The sequence below is a fragment of the Pholcus phalangioides genome, unplaced genomic scaffold, assembly GCF_987345545.1.
Source record: "Pholcus phalangioides strain wild (caught in Gottingen) unplaced genomic scaffold, Ppha-v1.0 ptg000002l_1, whole genome shotgun sequence".
NCBI lineage: Eukaryota > Metazoa > Arthropoda > Arachnida > Araneae > Pholcidae > Pholcus > Pholcus phalangioides.
Window position 1 is genome coordinate 9,424,532 of NW_028301595.1, and position 26,094 is coordinate 9,450,625.

Genomic DNA, 26,094 nt, shown 5'->3' on the forward strand with positions numbered 1-26,094 from the left:
GGGAATAGAAGGAAATAAACATCAAGTACAAAAAATAAAAACAAATGTAACCATCAACTTTTGGGTCATGTACCCTCTCAAACTTGAATTGATGGCATTGATTACGACACTGTTGAATGCTTCTTTTTCGGTTCATCAGCCTCGAAGATACGTCTCAAAGATAAACGAAAATTGATTCGGAAAAGAAGTGCTCGCCAACAGTGTAAAATTATATCGACACAAATTGTTCATATATAATCATTACGATTGATACTTTTATTCAAGCGAGAAACTTGATTGTATTTTTGGACATGGTCGATATCGTTTGAAAATTGGGTGTTTTCTAGTTGTTAGGCCAGTATTATACTATGAAAGTTTTGTGTAAATTCTTCTGAGAAAAACTTGGTCGAATGTATCCGGTAAGTTTATTCGGGGTTTGCATTCGTCAACTTTTTATGAAAGAATTTTTCTAAAACGTTCACAGTGTAATACCTGCCTTAGGATGCGTACATAATGCACGCTGATTTCCGATTCTGAAAATCCGCGACGTTATGGATTGGTTAAAAACTTAATTTCAGGTTTTCCAACCAATCCATAACCCCATGGATTTGCAGAATCAGAAACTAACGTGCACTATGTTCGCACCCTTAGATGAGAAAATCTCTTTATCCAATACTTCGTAAACATTTCGTGTCTAATGCCAGGATTACACTATAAAAGTTTTATGAAAGTTATCGTATAAAACAGGGAAAAATGCGATCAATAAGCGTATCGGCTATATTCAAGCGAATGTAACAATATGCTTATTGGTTAAATTTTTCCTGTTTTATAAAAGAATTTTTATAAAACTTTTTGAGCAATCCCGGCCTAAGAATGGTTTATGATTTGATGCAGTAAAACTCGTTTATAAGGACCGAGGCACCGTTACAACTGCGATTGATGTTTCCAAGTGCTTTCTTTAGTGATTTTGAGTGAAAATATAAAATTAATTGTTATTTCACTAGGATTAGGGGTGACCGAATTTGATTGATGAAAATACGGAAAATTAGGATTATAAATATACGGAACATTGCCGATTCTCGCAAAAAATTGTTGCAAATTATCTGCATCATTTCCATATACTGCATTGCTTATAAATAACCCTTGGAGAGAAATGCAGTGCTAGTCTGCAGTGATTCATAACGTATTTCACAGGGAATGCGGGATTCAACATGATACATATGAGATTTTTAGTCATATTCATTACACAGAATTGGTGTAAATTATGCAAATTACCTCTGTGTGAGGATTATGAATCAAACTTTTGGAAAAACGGGTCATTTTTATGAAAAGAAATTGTCGGCGAGATCAATATTATAAGATAATGCGGCAATGTAACAAATCTTTCTTTCTTTTTCAATGTTATGTACCAAACACAAGCATATTGAATTGTTGCACTTCACTCATACTTTTAAAAATAGATGGCAGAACTAAAGAACTCACGTGCAACATTAGATATGCACTCAAACAGTTATTCAAGCACACTTCTGGCACAACTCCTGCGGTACTAAATTGCCCATGGCGATAGGACAGAGTTTTGCTCAGTTTAAAAGAAAGTTATTGACGTTATTGCCGAGTTGTCTTTCAAAGCGAAGTCGTTATAACCGAGTTTGACAGTAATTCAGTTTTAAATTTTAATATCTTTCCATATAAAACAAATTATGATTTATTTACAACGTAATTTCTACGTTTTCCTAATATCTGTCTGGGGAGAGACTACATGGAGACTAGCATGAAAGAGACATATGTTTACTGTTTTCTTTTCTTTGTCAAAGCCTCTATATAAATTGTTTTGTTCTTTTTATTTTCAGAATTGTCAAACCTCCAGGTGGCGAATGCAGTGATATTTTTGGCGTGAGCGGAGGAGCAGGAAACGGAGAACCACGGGGCCAACTCAGCCCGAGGAAATCGAACAATTACATGCAGTCGACGATCTTCAGCCCCGGAAGCGGATCGAGATCTCCTACTTCACCGACCAACGGCCACAGCACTCCGACCAAGAAGCCAAACGATACTCAGGATCGACTCTTTGGATCCGAGGACGAGGCGACACCGAAGAAAGCTGTCGTGGACCGAATGAAATCCAAGATCTTTGAACAAGAAGTCGACTCTGGAATCATCTGCTCTCCGAAATCGACCCCTGGTGAGTAAGTAGGTGGGATCGCTGAAACGGATGTTTCGATGGTGGCATGTTGCAACGTGATTTTGTTGATATCAAGCATGGTTTGATGCGCATGAATGGATCGTTTGTTTCTGCATGTATTGAAATCTAATCCAATTAGTTATTGCTTTTTTTTTAATTTTAAACAAGCAGAAATACCGAGTTTCAAACACAAAATTTGTGCCGAAAAAAAAAATTAAGTATTTAAATGTAATAAAAATAATTTTTGTTAAATATAAGAGAAAAATTTTGAATTAGTTAATTTAAAAAATTATCATTATTTTTATGTGTATCTTTTTTCTGTTGAATAATAATTGAGTTCTGTTTTATCATCAGGAAAAACTCTTTGATACAAAAAAATCAAAATAAGTTCGGTTCCGCATCGACAAAAAAGTGAAATAGATTTCGATACCGTTCTTAATTGCAATTGAAACTAATAAATTTTGATTACCTTTTTTCTGGAAAATATATTTTTTTGAAAATTCATAAATTTAGTTTCGGTTTAGAACAAAAAAAAAATATTTTAGATGAATTTTAATTTGATTTCGAAAATTTAAAAAAAAATTCATAAATTTAGATTCCATTTAGAAAAGAAGAAAAAACATTAGATAAATTTTCATTTAATTTTGAATAATTTTTTGATTTTCTTGATGAATTTCGATCAATTTCGAAAATTATGAAAAGAAGAAATAAATAAAATTCGATAAAAGTTATGATTTAATTTTGAAGAATTTTTTTTTTTTTCAATTTCGATTCTTTTGGAAAAAGAATATGAATTAATAAATTTTTGGTTCTCTTCATAAAACATTTCATTTAATAAATTTCATCCTGATCATAAAACATCTCAATTGATAAATTTGATCGTTTCTGTCGCACAACGGTCATTTTCTGCACACGAGGGCTAATTAGTCCGGGACCTACAATTTATTGCCGATTCTGAACGGCGGCCTTTTTTATATCAGGAAGGCACCAACTCTTCCAAGCTTTTTTATACTCACAGGTTGGTGCGCTAACCCCTCGGTGTGGGACTCCGTGTCGTAGAACTCTTTTTCGGTGGTCATGTCACCCCCTGTGTCAGGAAAGTTTCTGACGAGGACGAACCTGTAATCGAACTTTCGACACCTCTAAACATCCTTTGGTGTTTCAGGCGCGTATCTTATCGACCTGAGCTACCGCCCGCGGTTGATCTAATACATACATATGAATATGATAAATTTGATTCTGATAATAAATCATCCTAATCGATAAATTTGATTCTGATTATAAATCATCCTAATCGATAAATTTGATTCTGATAATAAATCATCCTAATCGATAAATTTTGTCCTGTTGTACAAAAATTCAAATTAATAAATTCAGTTTTATTGAAATTAATGAAATTAAGAAAAAAATAATTCGAAAACGTCAAAATATATAAACATTACCTCATTTTTTAACTATTTTTTTTTATCGAATTTGATAAATTTGTTTAAAAGATATCGGAATAGATTATTTCTACTGAAAATTATCGATAGACGGAGCTATTAAGTCTGCTGGAATTTGTTGATTTAATTTTATTTTTCAAACAAAATTTATTCTTTGCTTGCTGCATTATTTATGAATACGTGTGCTTACGTGTGTGAAATGATGTTATGCATTTAAATGTGATAACATTTAACCTTTGAATAACATTATTTTGTATGCTTTTCTTTAGTTAATTTTTAATCTAACTAACTTTGCCTGCAGTTCGCCGCCCGTCAATTAACCCGATAACTGGAACTCCAATGGGAGAGAATGGCTACACTAACGGCCACAGCCACACCAACGGAAACGGAACGAGTATGTCTAATATGCTTATAACATTAATCGATTAAAATTAGCCATATAAGTTTTTGAGAATACCACGGGGCGTGTAATCCCCTAATTTTTTCCTAAGTGGCGTTCCTATAACGATTGCGTTTTTCCGTTGCTTTTTCTTAATTATTTGTTGAGGTTGGAATCGCATCTGTTGTTCCTGACGTCGGTTATTTCGTGAAAAACACCCCCTTTTTCTCCTGCGCTGTTTTTATTCTCTGACGCTTCAACGTGCTAAAGATAATAACAATAATATACAGGGGGGTGAAAAGTTCGTGACGCATTTTTAAAGTTATTAAAAATCAACCAATTCACATAAAAAAAAGTGTGGTTTGTAAATTGTGTGGTATTGTTATGAAAATACTTGCTATGGGGTGGTTTTTTGTCTTTAATTTAAAAAAAAATATTCAAAATTCCACTCACAGATGACGCTGTATCAAGGAATACTCGACATAACACATGCAATGTGACACAGATTTGCGTTATACAGTATAAAACTACCATATTTCAGTGTGAGTACCCTTTGTAGCACGTGCTGCATCTAAATGAGATCGAAGTCGTCGTAGAAATCAAAGAGACGTGAAATCTGTAGGCCAAAATGTACACAACAGGGATCCATATCGTCCAATACATCGGTTAAGGAATATCTAAATTATCGATGTGTTGTGACGAGTTCTTTTTTGATACAACAGCACCTGCGGGCAAAGAATTTAAACTTTTTTTTTCTTGATTTGTCTTGATAATTATCTTTAGGGCAAGCCACACTTATTTTGCGTCAATTGGTTTTGATGTTTCATTAAATTTTAAAATGTGTCATGGGCTTTTCGCCCTCCCTGTATATCATACAGTAACATGCTTGTGGACATCTTTTAATTTTGAGCGTCATCAAAAAAGTGCCAGGGATGTTTTCTTTTTCCAGAATGTATGGTTGAATTTTTGAATGCTAGGCCGACGTTGAAGTTGGAAACGCTATTTTTTGTATGAAATAATCAAAATTGTTATTTTATTGTTACTATACACAGTGGAACTTCAGTTAACGATCTTAATTTGTTCCGTGAACATGCTCGTTATTCGAATCGCTCATAGAATCAAACTTTCCCGTAAGAAATTATGGAAAGTCGGATAAAATTCGTTCCACAATATTATTTCATTCACGAAAAAATTACAAATAAAAACTGCATGCACACACACACAACCAGTAAACAACACAATAATAGTATAAAATGTGTAGTGTCAATACAATAAATAACACAATGCAGTAATCTTATAATGAAATAATACAATAATGGCATAAATAAACATATAATGTAACAGGCAAGCTGTTGACAAGGATGTACAGTAATATTTTTATTCACGAGACACGTGAGATTTAAGTTGTATCGAGAGACGAAGACATTCTCGAGGAGTTCGATTTTAACCTTCATGACGAAGGGTTGTGTGTTTCGCAGGTTAATGCAGAATAAAGGAATGCTCCATATTCGCCGCTTCGTATACACCTCACCAATCGTCACAATAATACAATAATGGCATAAATAAACATATAATGCAATAATGGCATAAATAAACATATAATACAATAATGCTTACAAGTAAACAACTAGAGCTTGGGGACTCACAGTTGCCTGTAAACTTGGAAATTGCATTGTCGTTGGCCAGATTCATTGCTTGCACTGCTACAGCTTTATGTGTGTGGTTCTTTTCTATAAAATTTTGCTCAGATTCCAACATTCTACATATCTCTCACGATCTCATTTGAAGTGAGGGACTCCTCCTAGTTTCTCTCTCTCTCTCGGTCCTCCTGATAAGCCATTCTGTCCATGAGCTCTTGCTGCTGCGCACAGAAGGAGATCCATCACTTCTTCTGTGGTCAACTCCTGACCATGTTTCTCCGCTAGTTCTTGAATGCCATTCTTATTCATTTCCAGTCCAATAGTCTTTCCCAAGGGTCGCTGCTGTGGTGGAGAAGTCATTGTGACGAACCCCACCTTCGCCATAGTGGTCGTCGGTTGAAGTTGGTTTTGTGTGGTTCCCAATTTCGAGGTGCGAATGCGGCCGATCTCTCCTTTAAAAAGTTTCGCCTCAGAGAGCAACAGGCCTACAAACAATACAAATTTGCAATCATTACATTTCACTCATTTCTGAAATATAGATGACAGCACTGAAAAATCAGACACAACACTAAATACGCACTCAGACTGTTAGGTACACACACTTGCACTTCCGGCACGACTCACTAGGTAATAAATTGACCACAGATGGCGATAGACCAGAGTAGTGCTCGGTTTGAAAGAAAGAAAAAATGTCACGCTCACATACGTGTGTTCATTTTTCGCATTAGGCACGCTCAACGGAGACTGTAGGGGAGACTATTATCTACAATTCGATAGTGCGTGTGTAAGAGAAAAAAGAAACCCGGCTCAATTGTGATAATACGAAACCAAATAAACAAAGCTCAAAATGTTTGCTCGTAATGCGAATTATCTCGCAATAATTGTATCAAAATATGTTGAAAATTTTTGCTCGTTAACCGAAGTCCCACTGTATTACTGACCTAGATATTTGAATAGTGAGTCCCAACCCTCACCACCAAAATCATTGAGATGCACCTGAAACCGATGGCACAACAAAAAGCATTTATAACCGAATTGTAAATGAATTTATACGACCCATCTCAGAATCCCCTACGAACTGAGTTTGGGTCGTGACCCCCCTAGGTATAGAACCCCTGAGATTGCGGTGTTCTGCAATTTAAAAAAAAAAAGTAAAGATATTAGAAAAGAAATGAGTATATCGCATAGCTGCCAAGTCTCCCGAATTTTCCGGGAATCTCCCGAATTTTAGGTTCATCCCTCGACCTCCCGAAAAGTTCTTAAATCTCCCGAATTTTTACGAAAATCACAAAAAAATCCCTAATTGTCCCTAAAAGTTCTGTACTTCATTTAAAGAAGTCCCCGCTTATGAAAACAATCCCTAAGGAATTTCTTGTGGGGCATGAAGCCTCTTTTTTTCTCCTTTCGAAATGACGTCAAACGTCGTAAATGGGGAAATTCCCTATTTTACAAACCCTCTGATTTTTGAATTTTCTTTCATCAAACGTTCCAGAAAAGAGCCGACTATTCCTTTTTGTACAAGTTGTGTTACGGACATAAACATCGGTCATGGAAAGACTGCTATCATCACTCATGTGAAATGAAAAAAAAAAAAAAACATCAAGCAAGTGTCACAAAACGTCAGTGTTCTTCAAAAATTGACGCTTTTTTCCCCCCTTTATCTTCCGATGATTTTGGGGTCATTCGTGCAGAATGTTTGTTCACAGCGTTTCTAATTGAACACAATATTTATTTTTTTAGATCACCATTTTGAAGTTTGGTCTTCAATTTCACTTGTTTCTGCGTAGGGATTTTATTCCCTATTCTTTAACTTTTATGTGCTGGAAATCCCTATTTTATTTGGAAAAATCTCTTTTGTATATATGAGGGAGTGGTTTTAGCATAAAATACGGGTTCGCGCGAAAATCTCCCGAATTTTCATTTTCAAAAGTTGGCAGCTATGATATCGCTACAAATCATTTAGCCTCATTCAGTTCAGTAATTATTTCTTGAAAACACAAAGTAAATTTAGAGTGACAGTTTTTTGTAATTTCGTTGTAAACATCAAGTAAATTTGAAGATTAATCTCTGCTCTATCAAAAAACTTCCGAGTATCATGTACAAAGTTCAATATGAGGGTGTCAGGATACGTGAGAGAGTATTTTTTTTTTTCATTTATAAGAAGGGATACATCTCGCAAACGCCTACATGGCCTCACTGCCCATTAACGAATAACAAATAACAAAATTCTGATAAAATCCTCTTGGGAGCAATTTCAACATGGCGAGAAACTCGTTTCTCAATTTTCAACTGAACATTCTCGTAAATCAAAGCGACTTCTCCCTTGAGATCAAGCGCTTCGTAAAACTGAAGACATAGAGACTTGATATTTCATTCATCAGGGTGTATCTTCCACCACCCCCCCCCCTCCCTCCCTCCCAACTTGTTTCTGGTTCCCGAACTTTGATCTCAATTTAGTCTTTGTACTTATTGATATATGGGGTGTTCCGAAAAGGACTCGCTAACTTTGCAATGGCATAACTTGGAAACAGCGATGGAAGAAAAAGATGAGAGAAATGGTGCATTTTTGATGAGAGTCTAGCAGGATGCTCACACAACCGCAAGGTGGTTGAGAGCTATACCTCGGGATAACTTCCAGATTCGACTGTAAAACTGTGCATATTTGATATTTAAAATACTTACTAATGAACAGAACAAAAAAATCAAAAGAAAATGTTTACTTATTTTTTTTACATATATGCCATCAACGCGGCTTAAAAACTGACTTTAGAGACTTCTAAAGCCTATGGAAGAGCTAAAGATAAAAACTGTGTTTCTTGTGTGTTCAAAAAGTGAGTACGTGTTTGTGTCAGTGATTGAGCAGGAAAACTGACTACTGGTACAGTTTCAGAGCCTTCTAAATGAGTTGGGGCCATCGGTCTCAAACACTTTTTTGAGATCCCCTGATTTTATGTACGCTTTAGTTAACGAAATGCCAGCATCTAGAATAAAAAATACAGTAGAACCTCATTATAACGGACAGGTAAAAGGAAACAGTAACAATAATAGATATTAAACGCGTGAATCGCTGTGTCGTTTTGCATAAACATGAATGATCTGCATGACATACCGCTCACCAGTTAGAAAAATTAAAATTAATGCAGTGTATGTGCGTACACATTTTTTTTTTCAATGACCTCCACCTGTGTTGAAGGCTGTTTTTATGTGATTCATAATAAACATTTTTATAACGGACTATATACTGTACTTCCATTGATGCACACTGTGTTGAATTGTACCGGGGCACATCGCACCCTTTCATCCGTTTCACCCTTTTTCTAGTCGCGAGCACTGCCTGTACTCATCATCAAAAGAAGAGCATCCTTACAGCAAGTTTGACGTACGAATGCATGAAATTAGGATGATTTCAATCCCTGAATGCAGTTGGTACTAGGTGTTTAATTGGAATTGTTGATCAAGTGCTCGTGAGCACGAAATCGGACACGAGCATCGAGCACTCTGGGTGGTTCAGGGAGTACTGTGGTGCTCGAGAGCAACGGGTTGAAGATGCTTGGTTTAGATGCAGCGTGATCTTAGAAGGGTGATCTGATCAAATTGAAATGCGGTACTTTTACGTTACGGGAACTGCAATTAATTATGCAGCGTTGGCGTCTTATTTTATCTCATGTCGAATTTTTCGCGATGCAGCGCTAATCAGTGAGAGAGTGATATTTCAAACTTTTCCTTTCTGTGTCTGAAACGTTTGTGAAGCTTCAGTCGGCGATAAATGGCTCATGTGAAACAACTTCACCAATAGCGCTTTATCCACCAATGTCAACATGGCAATGAAAACCTTATGCAAGAGCCGTGACAGGAAAATTCAAGAATGAGCTGTTTATCATACCCCCCAGCCAGGGGGCGGATCTATTTACTTTAGAGCTCGTTGTTGGGAGGGGTGATTTTTTTTTTTACACTGTGAATGGGAGTGACCAGACATCCCGCATTGTATTGCCCCGTATTTTCCGGGACAGTCACGATTTTTTCTTTTTTTGAAAAAATACTCAAGTTTTTTCTATTTTCTGATCAAAGTTTTCTTGAATTTCTTACTTAAGGGGCCGTTCAAGTATTACGTCATCATCGATGGGGGGGGGGGGGTTTCCCGATTTGCTGACTTTTGGTTACAAGGGGGGGGGGATGCTTACGTCATCAACCTCCCTTTATGAAAATATGAGTTAGGATTCAGAGGGGCAGAGCTGATGACGAAATTTTGTTGACAAGGGGGGGGGGGTCAAAAATGGCTAAAAATTTGCTTACGTAATACTTGAACGGTCCCTAATCAAAAACATTGACACACAAATAATTTTCAACGGATTTATTGAATGCAATATTATCATATTCGCATGTCTCTTGGGGGGTGACCCCCCCCCCCCCCCATAGATCTGCGCTTGCTCCCAGCATTTTGTAGGAATCTGATTTGCATATTTCCAGTGATTTGCTTTCTTTCAGCTGTCTCTGTTTTTTATTTCTGCACCAAAGAAAAACCTCCCTCGGTGTGAAAATCATTTTTTCGCAAACCCCATTCAAATACATCAATTCCTTCAATTTTTATGAATTTTTTAACTGTTTGCGAATTTATGGGACACCCTGTACAGTAAATTAAGTCCATTATAAGTATCAGATCTTCAAGTTCTAAATCCCGCAGTATGACTTGATAGCCCGTGGGCTTCATGGAAAGATTTTATGTGGTCAGCGATGTCTGAGAAACGTTGGAGACCCCCGCACATCACGGAATTTTTGAAACACTGTTTTGAAATTCTCAACACCATAGCATGCCTTGGTGACAATTTCAGATGTGGCGAGTATTGTCTTAAAGTTTGAATACATCTGCTAAACAGTATTATATAAATTCTCGTGACAAGGAGGAAACCGATTAAATAATCGAGGTCATCCCTTCATCATACGTTCAAGGAAACAAAACCATTTTGAATTAAATTTGTCAAAAAAAATGGGGAGGGGAGGGCGGTATCGAAACTATCTACCGGAACATGAATGATAAAGTAAGGGGGAAAAATAAGCCAAACACATTCACACTGACTCATTGAAAAATGGGCGTCCGTTGATTGTCTCTATTCATCTTTCATCTCTCAAGGAAAACCACTTTCTTCTTCTGCTCAAAGGCCTTGGTATTTGTCGCCTCATCGTTTCGTTTTCTTGGTTAAAGAAAATGTCCGGTTACGGTCATCATCATCATTATCAAAACAAAACGAAGGAGTGGGTGGAGTATAAACCGTTAAGGACACAAGACAACGCTGTATTTCAGTGTTGATGATAGAAAATGGAATCAAACAAGAGGAACAGAAAAACACCGGACGTCGTGTTTTTTTTTTTTTCTTCGGTGTTTTCGTGGTAATTGGTACGTTTCAGAGGTCTATAAGGCTATGGAAATGGATAGCCCCCATGGTACATACAAATCACGAAGGATTTACGAAAGCCTTCTTTTCATGATTCACTGAACACGCAATCCAATTCTTCAAGAACTAGTCCACAAAGAGAAAGAAAAAAAAATGCGTTCGTTGTCCGCAAAATCCACCGAAATGATTAATGTGTCTTCTATAGGAAAAAGACACACGCCTTGTTTATTATGCCTTTTAATTTGTAGCCGGATGTACACGGTAGTGTCAGATTTGACAAATCCTGTAAGATGCATTATGATTGAGAAATTATTCCTCGAAGAGGGTGTGGAAGATTTAAGAAGTTGACTTCTCTCTCGTGCAACTTAATTATAATCATCATTTCCGCCGTTTCATGTGTGTGTGTGTGTGATAAGGCTTCTTGTTCTGAAGTTTGGTTGGTTGGACACGTGTTGGTGGGGGACTCGCGGACTTTAATTTATCGGTCTTGGCCCCCTATGATCAGGACGTTGCACTCTTTGCCGAGGATTTATTTTGAACCAGTTCGAATAGGTGGCGGAGGGTCAATGTTTCTTTTAGTTTTGTTCTAATTTTCTGATAAAGTTTTAAGAAATTTCAGGGTAAATCGTATTTAATATTTTTCTGCCAGGACCGTAGCCACAAATTTCGTTCGGGGGGGGGGGGCAACTTTCATTTCAGGGAGGGGGGGGGAGGAGTAAAGTGATAGAGAAATAGGTTTGGCCATCTTTTTCCCTTTTTTGGTCATTTTCTCACATTTCGGGGAGCGGGATCGGACTCGTCGTCGTCATCCCCCCGCTCTGTACGGCCTTGATTTCTGCACAGGGTGCCCCATAAATTCGTAAATAATTTAAAAATTTATAACAGTTGAACGAACTGGTATGTTTGAATGCCGATTTGAAAAAGTTATTCTCACGAGGGGGGGATTTGGTAAAAAGAAATTAGTTAAATTTTTTGTCGATAGAGGGCGCTGAACGAATGTCAGGCAGTAGTGATTGGAAGTCTTTTTCTTCAATCTTTTTTGTGTCTGAAACGTTCGCAAAGTTTCAGCCAGTGATACGTGGCTGAGCTAAAACAGGTTCGCCATAATTTATCCACCAATGACAACTTTACTATTAATTCCGTAAGCGCCAGTTCCAATAAAAATCCCCGAATGGTGCAGTGGTAAGATGCTCGTCTACCACTATGAAGGATTTGACACAGCCTTTAAACAAAGCAGCACAAAGAGAGAAAATTCCACAGGAAATGATAGAAAGAACTTACTGTGTATGTGTACCATATGTTTCCCTCATCGGCAGACCTGTACTCTCAAAATCCTTACAATGGACTTTCTTACCCTGTGGTTATAATGCCTAAAAACAAAATTTCTGAAGGTACATATGGTCGTCAAAACAATTAAAACCCGTTTCTTTGGGGCTCGCCGCATATTTATGCTCAGAAACAAGCAATAAACCACCTGATTTGAGTGTTCACTCTAAATCAGTTCCCCCATACTTTTGTGTCCCATTGCCTCCTTCTTCAGAAATTTTTTTCTCCCATCGCCCCCAAACGAAATCTAATCCATAGGATTCTACGTTAAACCCGTAGCTTCTACCGCCCCCTGGAACATTCCATCGCCCACGTTGGGAATCACTGCTATAAATGGACATCAGCCAGCTCACTCATAATGTTCATATATGTCAACAATAGCCCTATAATTTATGACTTTTGCGGTGACAATATGCACAAAAATTGTGCGCATTTGAAGACAAATGACGTGGGGTTTTTTTTTTTTGTTTCAAAAGATTCAGAGTTCGAGTCGAAGTGAAAACGTCGAATAATTGAAGTTTTACGTTGAATAAATTAATTATTTTAACATTAAAATGTATAGGAACCTTAAAGCTGTGTTTTCCTAGGAGTAAGTTTTTTTGCTCTACGTGAACCGAATTGGGTCATTTCGCGTCCGTGTTACATAATCACGCTGCGCGTTAGTGTTTTCCAATCATAGTGCATCAGGTAGGGGTGGCTATATAGTATATGGCCCTTACATCAGCTAGTATGGCGTCTGAAAGCTAGTATGTTGTCGAAGAGGAAGAAGACACAACAAAATTTAAGGGAAGATCGGCGAAACGTGCGGCGCGCGACGCATTTGACTCCTCCTGCGTATATTCTAATACAGTCAAACCTCGTTAGTGCGTCACCCGGTTAACACGTCACTCCGCTTAACGGGTCACTTTTCGGAAGTCCCAATTGTCCTCAGACAGGAATTGGCACAGCTATGGCTTACTCCGTTTAACGAGTCACTCCGCTTACTAAGTCATATTTTTGCTCTCTCAGTAGTGACTCATTAACGAGGTTTGACTGTAATTGCGACCCAAACCAAAACGTCGTATAAACGTGAAAGTCGTATAACTGAGAGACGTACAAACGAGGTTCCTCTGTAGTAAATTGCCGTGCGGCGATGTGACCGGAGTTGGTGTGTGTGTGGGGGAAAAAAGTCACAAAAATTCCGAGAAATGAGCTGTTAATCGTAAACCCTGCATTTTATAGGAGTCTGATTGGCATATATTTCTTTAAAAATATTTTCAATTCCAGTTACAATTTTTGTTTTTTTTCTCTATTTTTACAGGTAACGGCCACTCGACACCAGAAAGCCCAACCAACGGAACTTCCGGACCGCGCATGCGCGTTCCTCCTGGCGGACCTTCATCTGGAATTTTCTAAAAAAAAAAAAAAAAAAAAAGGAACCCAAAAAGAAAAAAATTTCCAAAACTAAGAAAGCATTTATTTCTTTCCCCTGACTTATAAAAATTTTGGAGAAAAAAAGAAAACTTTTTAAAACTAAACACATTCCACCCTCTTATCTTCTTCCATTTTTGTAATACAATATGGCCGTCTTCCATTTATTTTTAAGACTGAAAATGCCAGTAAAATACGGGATTCTGTAATTTTCTTCTTCTAAATATTATTCCGAATTATACATGGATATTGAGATCCATTTCCAATGCAAATGACGCCAATATAATATTTTATATATATACAAAAAAAAAAAACAAATATTTTTGTCTTTCAAAAAACAAAGCTCATCGAAATCGAGATTGTGATCAAACACTATTATATAATATAGTTTCCTCCAATTTAACAGTATTACGTATTAGTTCTTCCCCTGTGACTACCAGGGACCAAAATACATTTTGCTCAATAATGTAATTCGAGGGGTGCACAACCTGCGGCCCACTTAGATCCGGCCCGCGAAATGTTTTCCGGTAGAAAGTAACAATATGGTTTACACCTAGGCTGACAATATCTCCTCGATAAAATTACAGTTAATCGAGATTCATACTAGACATAGCAAATTATCGACAAAAGCATCGTCAAAGATAAATGAAATTGTCAATTATAACCAAAACATTGTGAAAAATAAATAAAGTTGTCAATTATAGCCAAAAAAATTGTCGGAGGCAAGTAAAGTTGCGCGGATCACGACCAAAAAGGATTGTTTAACGCAGGGGTTCTTGACTTTTTTCCGCCACAACCCAAAATCAATGACAAGATCAGCTTTACGACCCACGGGGACTGTTTTTCTTTCCCGAAATAAGTGAAACCAGTGAAGCTGCGAATAATTTTTGTTTATGTGTAATTAATGTAGTCGGACCCTGATATAATGATATCAAAATTGGCGATCGCACCCCGAGTCAATAATACAATACACGTACAATAATACAATCACGTCATAATCACATGTCAATAATACAATACAATGAATTTTCACGCATAGTTATTATATAGTACGATTTATCATATTTACCAACGGCGCTATTCTTGGGTATTATACATAATCGCCGGTTAAAGTGATAAATTTACAAAAAAAATTTATCGAACTTACCGAAATGCTCGGCGATTATGCATAATAACCGGATTTATCGTAACATCTATATATATACAAGTTTCTGACCCGCGAACGGGGGAAAAAAGTACTGCGCATCTGACTCGCGCAGGACCGTAACTAGACTGGGGCCTCGAGCCGAATAAAGCCCCTCCCCAAAAAAAAAAATTTACACTTATTTTGCGTAATAATAACCCTTTCAAGAAGAGCCCGAAGGAAAAGTCTGCCCGGGGCCCCCGAAAAGTCACACTACGGCCTTGAATTCCGCGGAATGTTGTGCACACCTTGATGTAATTGATCTTCCGACCATAATACAATCATCCATTTTTTTTTTAATGAAACTGACGGATTTTTCTTTTATATTTGACTGATATTTACATGAAATGAGAAAAATTATCTTCTCATTTTTTCCTTTTTAATGATTTAATTATGTATTTTTTTTTTTTTGTATTTAATCTCAATGTGCTTTTTGATTATTTTACGTGTATGAAAAATGTCATGCTTTTTTTTAATGTAATTTTTAAATGAGCTGGTGTAATTTTATTTTAGGTGTAGCTTTTCATGTTTACTTTTTTTTTAAATGTATTGATTTATAAGCTATTTGTGTGCATAAAAATTACACTCAAGATACAATATGAATGCGTTATATTTTAGCTATAGTATGTCTAGTTCCTATACATTATTTTGTATCGAGCGGCCGATCTTTAGCGTGTTCTCATGTTTTTAGCTTGAAGATTAGCTTCACAATATTTTTAGTGTATTGTTTCCTTTTTTTTTTTATGCCATTTGAATTTCTTTTTGTATCGATAGTGTGTATTTTATGATCGATGAAAGACTGATTATTGGTTCCCCCCTCCCCCCTTTAAATGTACTGATGTGTTTTTTTTTTTTTTTTTTGCAATAAAGTCATTCTTTTGTATACATCAGTGTCGATTGACTTCATGGGACTTTACACGTTTGTGTTGAAATTTGATGATTCACGTTGATCTCTTTACGATCACGTCCAAGCGGGGCCTTCGTGATTTTTCCCTTCTTACCAAAGAAGGGTAAGAAGGGAAAAATCACGAAGGCCCCGGTCCAAGCACCGGTGGAATAAGTTCTGTGTGTTTTCCTCCCTCTCTCTTCACCGTCTCGAAACTTTATAGCAACCCTATTATCTACGGAAGTTGCTCTTTTCTCTTGCCTCTCTTTTCTTTATAATGTACCTTTCACCGTATGCATGTAAGAGCGAAAGAGAACTCTTTATCTACAGTCGAATCCCGTTGTAACGAACTCTTAAGAGACCGGAGAAATCACTTCGTTGCAACGAAATTTCGTTATAAAGCAATTCCAGGTTTTTGCATTGTTCCTATGTAAACTTATCTGACAGATTAGAAAAGTGTTCGTTAAAACGAGGTTTTCGCTATAAAGGTATTCGTTAAAACAGGATTCGACTGTATGTTATCTATTATACTTTTTCCTTTTAATTTTTTCTCTCTTTTCCCTTTATACCTTTTTCTAACGTGCCGTTGAAGTTAGGAGAAGGTTACCATATATTTATCGCCGATTCCTTAACTATAGTTCGTTTCAGGTTAACTTTGCAGTGGAGAGAAAGGTAGAGACTGTACACCTTCGCCGCAAAATGAAGTTCCCATAAATCGGAGTTTTATGATGATCATTTATACAGAATATTTCAATTTCTTTAATGATTTTGTGAAAAAAAATGGAAAAATATCGTTTTGAACCGTTGTTTCTTCGTTTGAAATTTTCAAATTAGAAAAAATATTGGTTATTATTATCCAAAAATCTATAACAACCACAACGACATTTTCGCGGTATCCTAGAAATCGTCCATACCTTACCGAGACCGCGCATCGAATCATTGGTTAAGAGGCTTTTGTTGCCATAGCAACGAGTGATGAGGTTCCCTCGTAGCTTCCTCTTCACTGCAAAGTTAACCTGAAACGGACTATAGCGACAATCTAAATTTCTTGCCATAACCTTGTACGTCAAGGGATTAACTGTTGTCACGACCTCTGAGGCTTCAAAATGCCGATTTTTTTTTAAAAAATTACTTTAAAAAAGTATTCCGTTTAATTGCAAATTAAATGGAATGAATTTACAACAGAACTTCACCAAAAGCAAATATCATATTTTTACGACGGATTTGTTGAAATTAGTGTAGTGTTTCCCAAAGTGGACAATATCGCACCTTCGGGGGCGATGAAATGGTCCAAGGGGGCGGTAGAAGTTACGAGTATAACATAGGGTCCTATGGATTGTCTTGAGTTAGGGGTGAAGAGAGAAAAAAATTTCTAAATTTGACCTTTGAAGACCGGACACACCCCGCTTCCCACACACAAATTCTACCACAAGACATTGTACCGCTTAATCATTATTTGGCGGAGCATAACTTTGATGGTTATGCTTCGCCGTTATGCAATTGGCAATAAGAAATTTGTCAAGTTGGGGGAAAATAATAATAATAATAGCATGTAAAAAAGAAGTAATATAAATTATATTATCGTTATCTCTATTATGGTATTATTATTATTAAAACATACTCCAATCCGAAGGTGCATATGCAACCTCGAATGGTCGGTAGCACCACTACCTCCTATATACAGGAGGTATATAGGAGGTAGTGGTAGCACACATCGAAGCAAATGCGTCGGAAAACGGAAAAATATATGATACAGTACAATCTCGACTATCCGGTCCCCATACTATCCGGCCGTCTCTTGTCACCAAATCGTCGGAAATGTCGCCAAACTAAGCAGAGTTTGTTGCAAATTTAGCGATATTGACAGAAAAATGGTTTAATTTTCATTTTCACACAAGATAATAACTATTTACAAGGGAAAAATATGACTAGAAATAACAGATAAGACGTATTTACATAATTTTCGTAATAATATTTATATTCTGGGAGACCTTTTTCTGTAATAAATTTTTAAAACATACAGTACAAAACAAACATTTACATTATATATATATACAGGGTAATTATAAAAAAACTATCCCGACATATGGGCCCCTAACTATCATACCATTCACAGAAACTGAATGAAATTTTGGCATGAGGTATTTTGAGGTATGCGCTCAAGAATGATAAGGAAAACAACAGTGTCACTCTAACAGTTACGGTTACAGAGAGAAAATTTCGAAAATATCAAATGGCAACACCAAGTTTTTTGTATTGGAATGTGATCTCCATTGTGAAAAACCCTAAATAGCGTTCGAACGGCAACTGTAGCATGAAAATCACCGGCGGTAGATAGGCTAAAAGTGAGGACAACCAATAAGGACAGAGAAGCATAAAATAAAGCATTTTATTGTGTTTCACAAATTTTCCACATGACCTTGGGGAGGACTAATCAGGCTGGGATCTCAGCCGAAGAAACGAATATTATTGCTCTGGTGCACGGCAAAGTCCTTTTTCCTTGCCTAGCTCCGGGGATTTTCGTGCTACAGGTGCCATTCCAACGCTATTTAGTGTTTTTCAGTATGGAGATCACATTCCAATACAAAAAAGTTGGTGTTGCCATTTGATATTTTCGAAATTTTCTCACTGTAACCGTAACTGTTAGAGTGACACTGTTGTTTTCTATATCATTCTTGAGCGCATACCTCAAAATACCTTATGCCAAAATTTCATTCAGTTTCTGTGAATAGTATGATAGTTAGGGGCCCATATGTCGGGATAGTTTTTTTATAATCACCCCGTATATATTACATTTATTACATTACATTTATGTTTAAAGTACTGACCACGAAAAGGTCGCAAAATAGTAGCAGTTTTTTTCCTTTGGCGGCGTTTTGATGGGGGGGGGGGTAGGAGAAGTGATCATTTATAGAACTCCGGCTTCTCCGTTATCCGGCCCGCCCTTCCACCACATCAGGCCGGATAGCCCGGATTCTACTGTATTTGTTTTTGGTGAAGTGCTATTGTGCACTCTCTATAAACACCCACTACCGCCTTTGATATTGCGATTCGACAGCACATTCTATGACCAAAAAAATGTGTGCGTAGGTGATTTTTATCACCCCTTAAAGTTTGCCCCATGAATTGAGAATCACTCCCTGTATTGTTGAACAATTCTATATTCCACCACTTAAAAAATTCATAAAATGTTTTGATCTTCAATGGAATGTTTTCGTACATAGAATAATCACGAATCAAGTGGGAAAAGCATATTTTGATTGCTGGAAGATCTGCCATTTGTGAGAATGAGCAATGCAATTGCCCGAAATGGCATCCCCTTCATCTCAGTTAGTATATTTGGATCTCGACCATCTTCTCCTCAAAATTTTAAAAAGTTATTCATATCTATCTGTGGCTTTCATAGGTCTACAGCGGCGGTTCTCAACCTTTAAAAGCCCGCGGCCCGGTAAATCTCTTTTGCGTAAGTGAAAGGTCCGTTTATACACACACAACTGACGAGAAATTAATGGGAAAATGAAACTGCGAATCACTCACGACCCGGCGTGACTAGTGTTAGGGTCCGGTACTGGGCCGCGGCCCGACTGTTGAGAAACACTGGTCTACAGGTTGAGTTTTCAAGTTTCAAGCAGAGGAATGAAGGGAAGTAATCCTATCCAAAGGTGTGTGGGAGAATACAGATAAACAAATAAATAATCGGCAGAAACAAAATGAAACTTTGAATTTTTGAAACACTAGAGTAGTGAAATAAAATTTTTTGAACTGATCGCCAACAGATGGCGATTTCTGAAAATGAGTTGTGATACACCATAATAAATCTTAGCTGACTCAAGACCGTGATTACACTATAAAAGTTTTATAAAAGTTCAAAACAACAATTCCGTTCTATTACGAACAACCAATTGGTTGGGGTTTTTTTTTTTCAAGTTTTGTGAAAGAACTTTTATCAAACATTTATAGTGCAATCCCGGGCTTAGGGAAGGGGGTTTCCCCCAGCAGAGAGTTAGGTCTGCTCCCCCTATCCAGGTCATAGGCCACCGCTCTGTCTAAATGAAGAGATTTTAACAGGTGGTAGAAGAAGACCTGGGCCATGCTGGAAGCTGTGTATGTGTGTGTTGTGAACTGAACATGGAGTTTGTTCCTGTGTAATGCTTGCCATTGTGTACTACTGCCATCTGCCTTCAATTTTTCTAACTATGAGTGCAATAATTGAATAATTGTATCGTTGCATATCAAAACATTGGTGCGTGACATCCCTTGTATACGAACGACGAACGCGCCGTTATATACGGAGAACGCAAAGGTTTAAATTATAATAAAAACGTTTATTTAGATAATGAGCAAAGGAACGACTGACTCGAGCCGATACAAAAAAAAAACATCTGCCTCAAAAGACGGGAAAAATAACATAGATAATAATTATGTAAGCGGTGCCATCTAGTGGCGATAGAAGAAAAAGAATGCAATATGAAATACTACAGCTACATACACATACACCCCTGTTGACAGCACCGGGGGAACTCGTTGTTTGCTTTGCAGGGAAGTCCTAGACATGCGCGGAATCTTTCAGAATGTTCGAAATTGAATGCGCCTGAGACGTGAGACCTACTAAACCTTACATGCACCTCGTCCATATTCCTCTGCGGGTCCCGGCTTCATCTACTTATTGGTTATCGAGATTGCCACTGTAGAAGTATATTAAGCCAATATCAAAAATACGAAGGCCACAACAGGCAAATTGCCCAGCGAAGTGGACGAAAAAAAGATGACCACAAAATATATGGATGTTGTAGGCACACGCTGTTCGGAAAAGTTATTCACTTACACAAATTACATCGGGGGGCGAAACAGCGCTTGCAGCACAACACACAACACTACATGGACGCCATGACCGCTTCCTCCTCGTTCGGAACGATCTCGAACTCCACCGGCCACGAAAGCCAGTCTCGGGAACCACCTGTATTTCGGAGATGGCCGACCTTGACCGTTACGATGTCAAATATAATTAAAACACAGCAACCCAATAATGTAAAAATAACTCTCAACTGATCTATTTAACACGGATGTAATGATATAATGCAGTTGACGTTTTACAGTGGGGGAGGGGAGAGGAGTGTGGTCTGCCTATACCGTCCCCTCCCTCACAAAAATCTAAGCTACAGCCCTGCGGTCGTTATATCGAAAGTTTGATATAAAAAATAAATTAACTTTTTCATAGAATTCCTATTTGAACGGAATTGAAATATTATTTATTTTGTTGTCATGCAAGCAGTAGGAAATAAAAAAAAATTGTCAAGTTGGAGAAATAATAATAATAATAGATAATTAATTATAATAATACGAAAAGGGTAATATAAATTATATTACCGTTATTTCTATGGTCGTATTATGATTATATTAATAATAAAAGTAATTATAATAATACATATGCTATTGACCAAGCCCGAAGTGCGGCCAATTTGCGATGGGGCCGATACTTCGCGAATTGGCTTTTTCCTTTTTAGGCCGTTCACCGCCCAGTCTATATCGACAAATGCCAACTTTAGCTATTGCCGTGGTTAAGGGGCTGGGCGGTGTCGGGTGCTTTATTATCTGTGTAGAAAATAATTATTGACATCCATCACACAATAAAACGCATATTCAAAAAAAAAATAATTAAAATAAGAAATAATAAAACATATAAAAAATTAAAAACCCTCATACACTCAGTAAAGTTCTGTCAGCCAAGAGCAGAATCGGCCAAGAACTTTGGCCAAAGTCCGAATTGCAGAAATGATTCGGACGGAGATCCCTGGCCAAAGCTCGATGTGCTGATGCAAAACGGCCCGATAGGAGCCAAATCCATTTTTCTTTTTTAATCGCCAAAGTGTGATACATGTCTATATATGGCAGCCGTATTGAATTACGAGGGGGGGGGGGCATGAAATTTCAGAGAAAAACTAAAAATGATTATATGAGCATATAGTTTTTTTTTTTCTGCCAAATTTTGGAGAGAGAGAAAAATGATTACCGCATCGTGACTGCTGTTTGATGGGTTGCCATATTTAACGGGGACACAATTATCACGAAAACATACGCCGAACTGGCGATTATCCCGATTCGTGTCTTTTGTCATCGGACTTAGGCTAGAGATCTCACCGTGCTGGATACGAATTTCGGGTATTGGCCGGATCGCTATTAAACGTAATTAGCCAATTCGTGAAGTGGCCGGCCCCGCCGCGAATTGGCCAATTCCGGATTTTGACAGCAACATATATAAGACATAGTATAAGAATTTTCCGTCCGTGAATTGTTTATACGTGAATTTTCCCAACGACGAATATTACGGTGGAAATTGTTTGCCGGTGAATTTTCTCATGGCTCACAACTCTAGTGGTAACCAGCTTTATATTCCCCTCCATGGAGACTGAACAGGTGACCATGGTTGGTATTTTTATTTTTGTGAATTTTCCCCAAAACGGTGAATTTACCTATCGGTTAATTGCTTGGCAGTGACTTGTTGTCGGTGATTTTTCCGTAAATCATGTTGAGTAATATTCGGCCATTCGAAAATTGATGGCACCCGTTTGCCCTTATGAGAAAAAATGTAATCACCGAGGAGACGCGCCGCATAAAATTGCGTTAATAAATTGTTGGTAAAGGGTGAAATACATGATTGCGACACCTGTGAGTTAACGTAATGTTGTTTCATGCCTCTTTCAAAAGCCGAATCGGGTCAGCCCTCGTTCCAGACTTTAATTTATCCACCTTACATAACCCTGCAAGCGACGGAAACGTTGAATTTATGTAAATTATGGAAATAAGGGACGCTCCTCTTAAATATTATTACGTTGCCCGTGTAATTATGCACAGAAAAAAAAAAAAAAAATGCCGTTCGGTTCATGCTCGGATAGATAGATAGCCGTGTATTCGAATGTTTACGGGTGTTTCGTGATGGTCGTAAAATATTGGCGGACTTACGAAAAAAATCGACGATCGTCCCCGACTTTTTCTTGTTAGTTTACGAGTCGAATCGTAAACCTGTCCAACTGGCGCCGTGTGTGTGTTACGCATTTTAATGAATTTCGATAGAAAAGATTTATTTACGTAATTTTCGGTATTTAGGTCAAATTTTATGCTTTTCTTTCCGAACATTAATCATAAAAAAAAACAACCTGTCTTTACAAAATTCCGTTCCAGTCTTGAATTTCAATCATCGATAAAATTTGTTTTTCGATACACTGAATTATTTTCAAATAAGACCTGATAAGATTAAGATGCATCAGGTGAAGAGTGCTTAATCTTTAGGATAGTGCGGGCCACTTCATTAGTTTGAAAACGTGTTGAGGGCCACTCCGTTGGTTTTTAAAACGTGTCGCGAGCCACGTTGTAACAATATCGTTGCACATTGGAACCCCCCTGCTACTACTACTTCACCAAGCACAAACTCTGGCCATATCGCTATATTGCAATTTACTGCCATTAGTGAGATGGGTTGGAAGTGAAGGTGCTGTCTATCGGTGGTCGTCTCGAGTTCATTTGTGAAAATATCTTATCTATATCCTCCCTTGGGTTCGAACCTGGGACCCTCCAAACCCCTGCTGTCATCTATGTATAAAATGTAAAAAATACTATACATCAGCTTGCTTAAAAAATCCTGCTGAATTGAATGAAAAGTTTTATGTCGATGGTACAAAGGATCCTTTTAATTTTCCATATAGCGGATACGTTCTCGTTATTTTCACCTGCGCAGACCTGTTGTTTCTCTGCACGCAGAATTTAGATATCCGTGCGGAATGAAAAAAATATCACGCTATCTTGTGCAATACGGGGAACTTTCTTCTGTGCAGCAAAAATTCTATGTACACGGAAGCATTCTCAGTCATTCTCAGACTCAAAACGTCCATATTTTGTAAACTTATTCACCATGAAAAAAATAGTGTCTTTCTCAGTTACATTTGTCCATAACTGGGGTAAAAATTTGTCAGCCAAAACATGGCTTCTAGAAAATAACTATACAGCACAGGATGTATTATATTTAGGTACACTAAACACTGAAGCCACTTCTGCCACCTATCAAATAAAAAATACAATTGTTATGGTTCTTCTGTTCGAATTGGTGACGGGTTTTTGAATGAAGTGCCGTATGAAAAAAAATCAATATGGTATGATGTTAGTCAATATTTTATTATATTGGTTAAATTGTTGAGTTTGCCTTGAAATTTTAACAGTTAATGTTTGTGTGTTGTAGAATAATATCAGTAACAATCACAGTAATGCGTTCACTGTAATTGTTACTGATTCTTGGGATCATAATCGAAAGGCATGCCAAACCAGGAACAAGTTAATTTCGGTTTGTACGCTTTTCGATTGGAATTACATCTAAAACAAATCTACCAGCATATATTCCAATTGATGGAAACCTAATTGCTCCATCTATGCACAATCACTACCTTGGTATCACACTTGATAAGACACTTAGTTTTATAAAATATTGCAACGAAGTTATTGTCAAGGCTTACATTGCAAAACAAATGATAAAAAGACTTTGTACCAGAAGGTCTATTCTAACAGTCAAAAATACTAGAATCTATTTATATAAGATGGCTATTAGACAGCACCTCCTAGAGATAGAAGGCCTCCTTACGCTGCTTGTGACGTCAGTAAGTAGTCCATTTTCCCTAAGAATATTCAGAGAAAAAAAAATTCCCTACTCGTGCCAGTATAATCGCTGCGAGGGAAAGAAATGATCGGGCTCAGAATTGCCGATTTCTATGTCCCACATCCAATCACTATGCGGTATTTGTGAGCCAATCAGGAAGATTCTACGTCAAAATAAGAAGAAACGAAATAGGATGCTGTGCTTCAAAATGTGGCAAACTTGCTAGGTAGTCTGAATGGCGTTTGTGGCAAACAGTGCAAAGGCCTTCTATCTCAAGGAGGCGCTGTATTAGACATATATTTACATATAGAGCTTCTATTTGGCTATATGCTAATACCTACAACTTGATACGTCTTGAAAGATATCAAAACATGACATTAAAGCATCCTGCTAAATGCTAATTGGTTTGTTCGTAATAGACACGAAAATGCCTACAATACATGAATTCACCCAGAAGTTAGCTAATTAGGAGTCTATTTGAAAGACTGGAAAACTCCGGATTCGAACATTTAAAGAACATCTCGGCATATCCTGAGGACCAGGTCCTGAGGCTTAAAAGACCCAAAAATTATCTAAAGATGGACAGACCACAGCTGCCTGGACTCTAAAGGAGTCTTTGATGGAGTTTCAGTAAATAATAAGGTTTTTTCATCACAGGTAAGTATTGTAAATAAGTGTATATACATTATATATATATTATATTCCACTTAATCTTGTAGTATATCTTCCTATATATCCTTTTGTATCTTTCATTATTCATTTTAGATGCATAGTATAATTTTTCATATAATATTCAGTGTATAAAATTGTATGATTTAGTTTCAATCTCCACTATTGGCCCTGATAAGATCCCTTTGAAAAAAAAAAGTACTGTGTACTTTGGCTTTCTTTTCGGTTTTCGTAACTATGCCACATAATTGGATGTTATTGTAAATATGTACATACACTGTAATTTACCTTTTTCATATTTTGTAGTCTTAATTCATGGTATATCTAAATATGGTAGAACCACTGTCACTACCGAATTATTTTTGATAATTCTAATTATCAGATGAGCATCCCTACTCACCTGTCATAACAGGACTTAAGGAAAATATTGACTCCTCGTACTGAGGCATCAGAAATTCTCTATGGAATTTCAAATCACTCTCTACCAACTATATGGCAATATATGCACTACTGACTCGGATTGGCAGAGACATGACGACCCGGTGGTATGCACTGCATAAAATTGCAGTTGGCACCCCGATACGTTTTGCGATTGTTACTAATGTTGTTTTACTGTCCACAAGTATCAACTGTTAAATTATGTTTTTGATAAACTCACTAATTTAACTGATATTATTGCTTATAAAATTTTGGTTTATATCATACTATATTGATTTTTTTCCATATGCAACACATTCATCAAAACCGGTCACCAAAATTCGAAGCATAATAGTTGTGTTTTTTCATTTCATAGGTGACACAAGGGGCTCCAGTTTCATGACATTTCTCAATATTGCGCTGTATAGTTATTTCCCATAAGAAATATTTTGGCTGACAAAATTCTATTTTTACCCGTTTGTTAGTTATGGGCAGAGTCACTGAGAAATGCACCATTTTTTCAATGGTTAGTAAGTTTACAAAATACGAA

General features: G+C 37.1%; 1 protein-coding gene across 2 annotated transcripts in view; it reads left to right on the top strand.

Moving 5' to 3' along the window:
- Positions 1-15,816, top strand: part of LOC149089349 (uncharacterized) — a 60,427-nt gene extending 44,611 nt beyond the window's left edge. The window contains exons 2-4 of one of the 2 annotated variants that reach the window (XM_089238162.1): positions 1,830-2,161; positions 3,905-3,997; positions 13,639-15,816. In XM_089238162.1, coding sequence (XP_089094288.1) covers positions 1,830-2,161; positions 3,905-3,997; positions 13,639-13,733 — 520 coding nt within the window. In that variant the 3' untranslated portion in view covers positions 13,734-15,816. The remainder of the gene's footprint in view (positions 1-1,829; positions 2,162-3,904; positions 3,998-13,638) is intronic. The other variant, XM_089238169.1, reaches the window with a different exon arrangement.
- Positions 15,817-26,094: the final 10,278 nt, after the last annotated feature.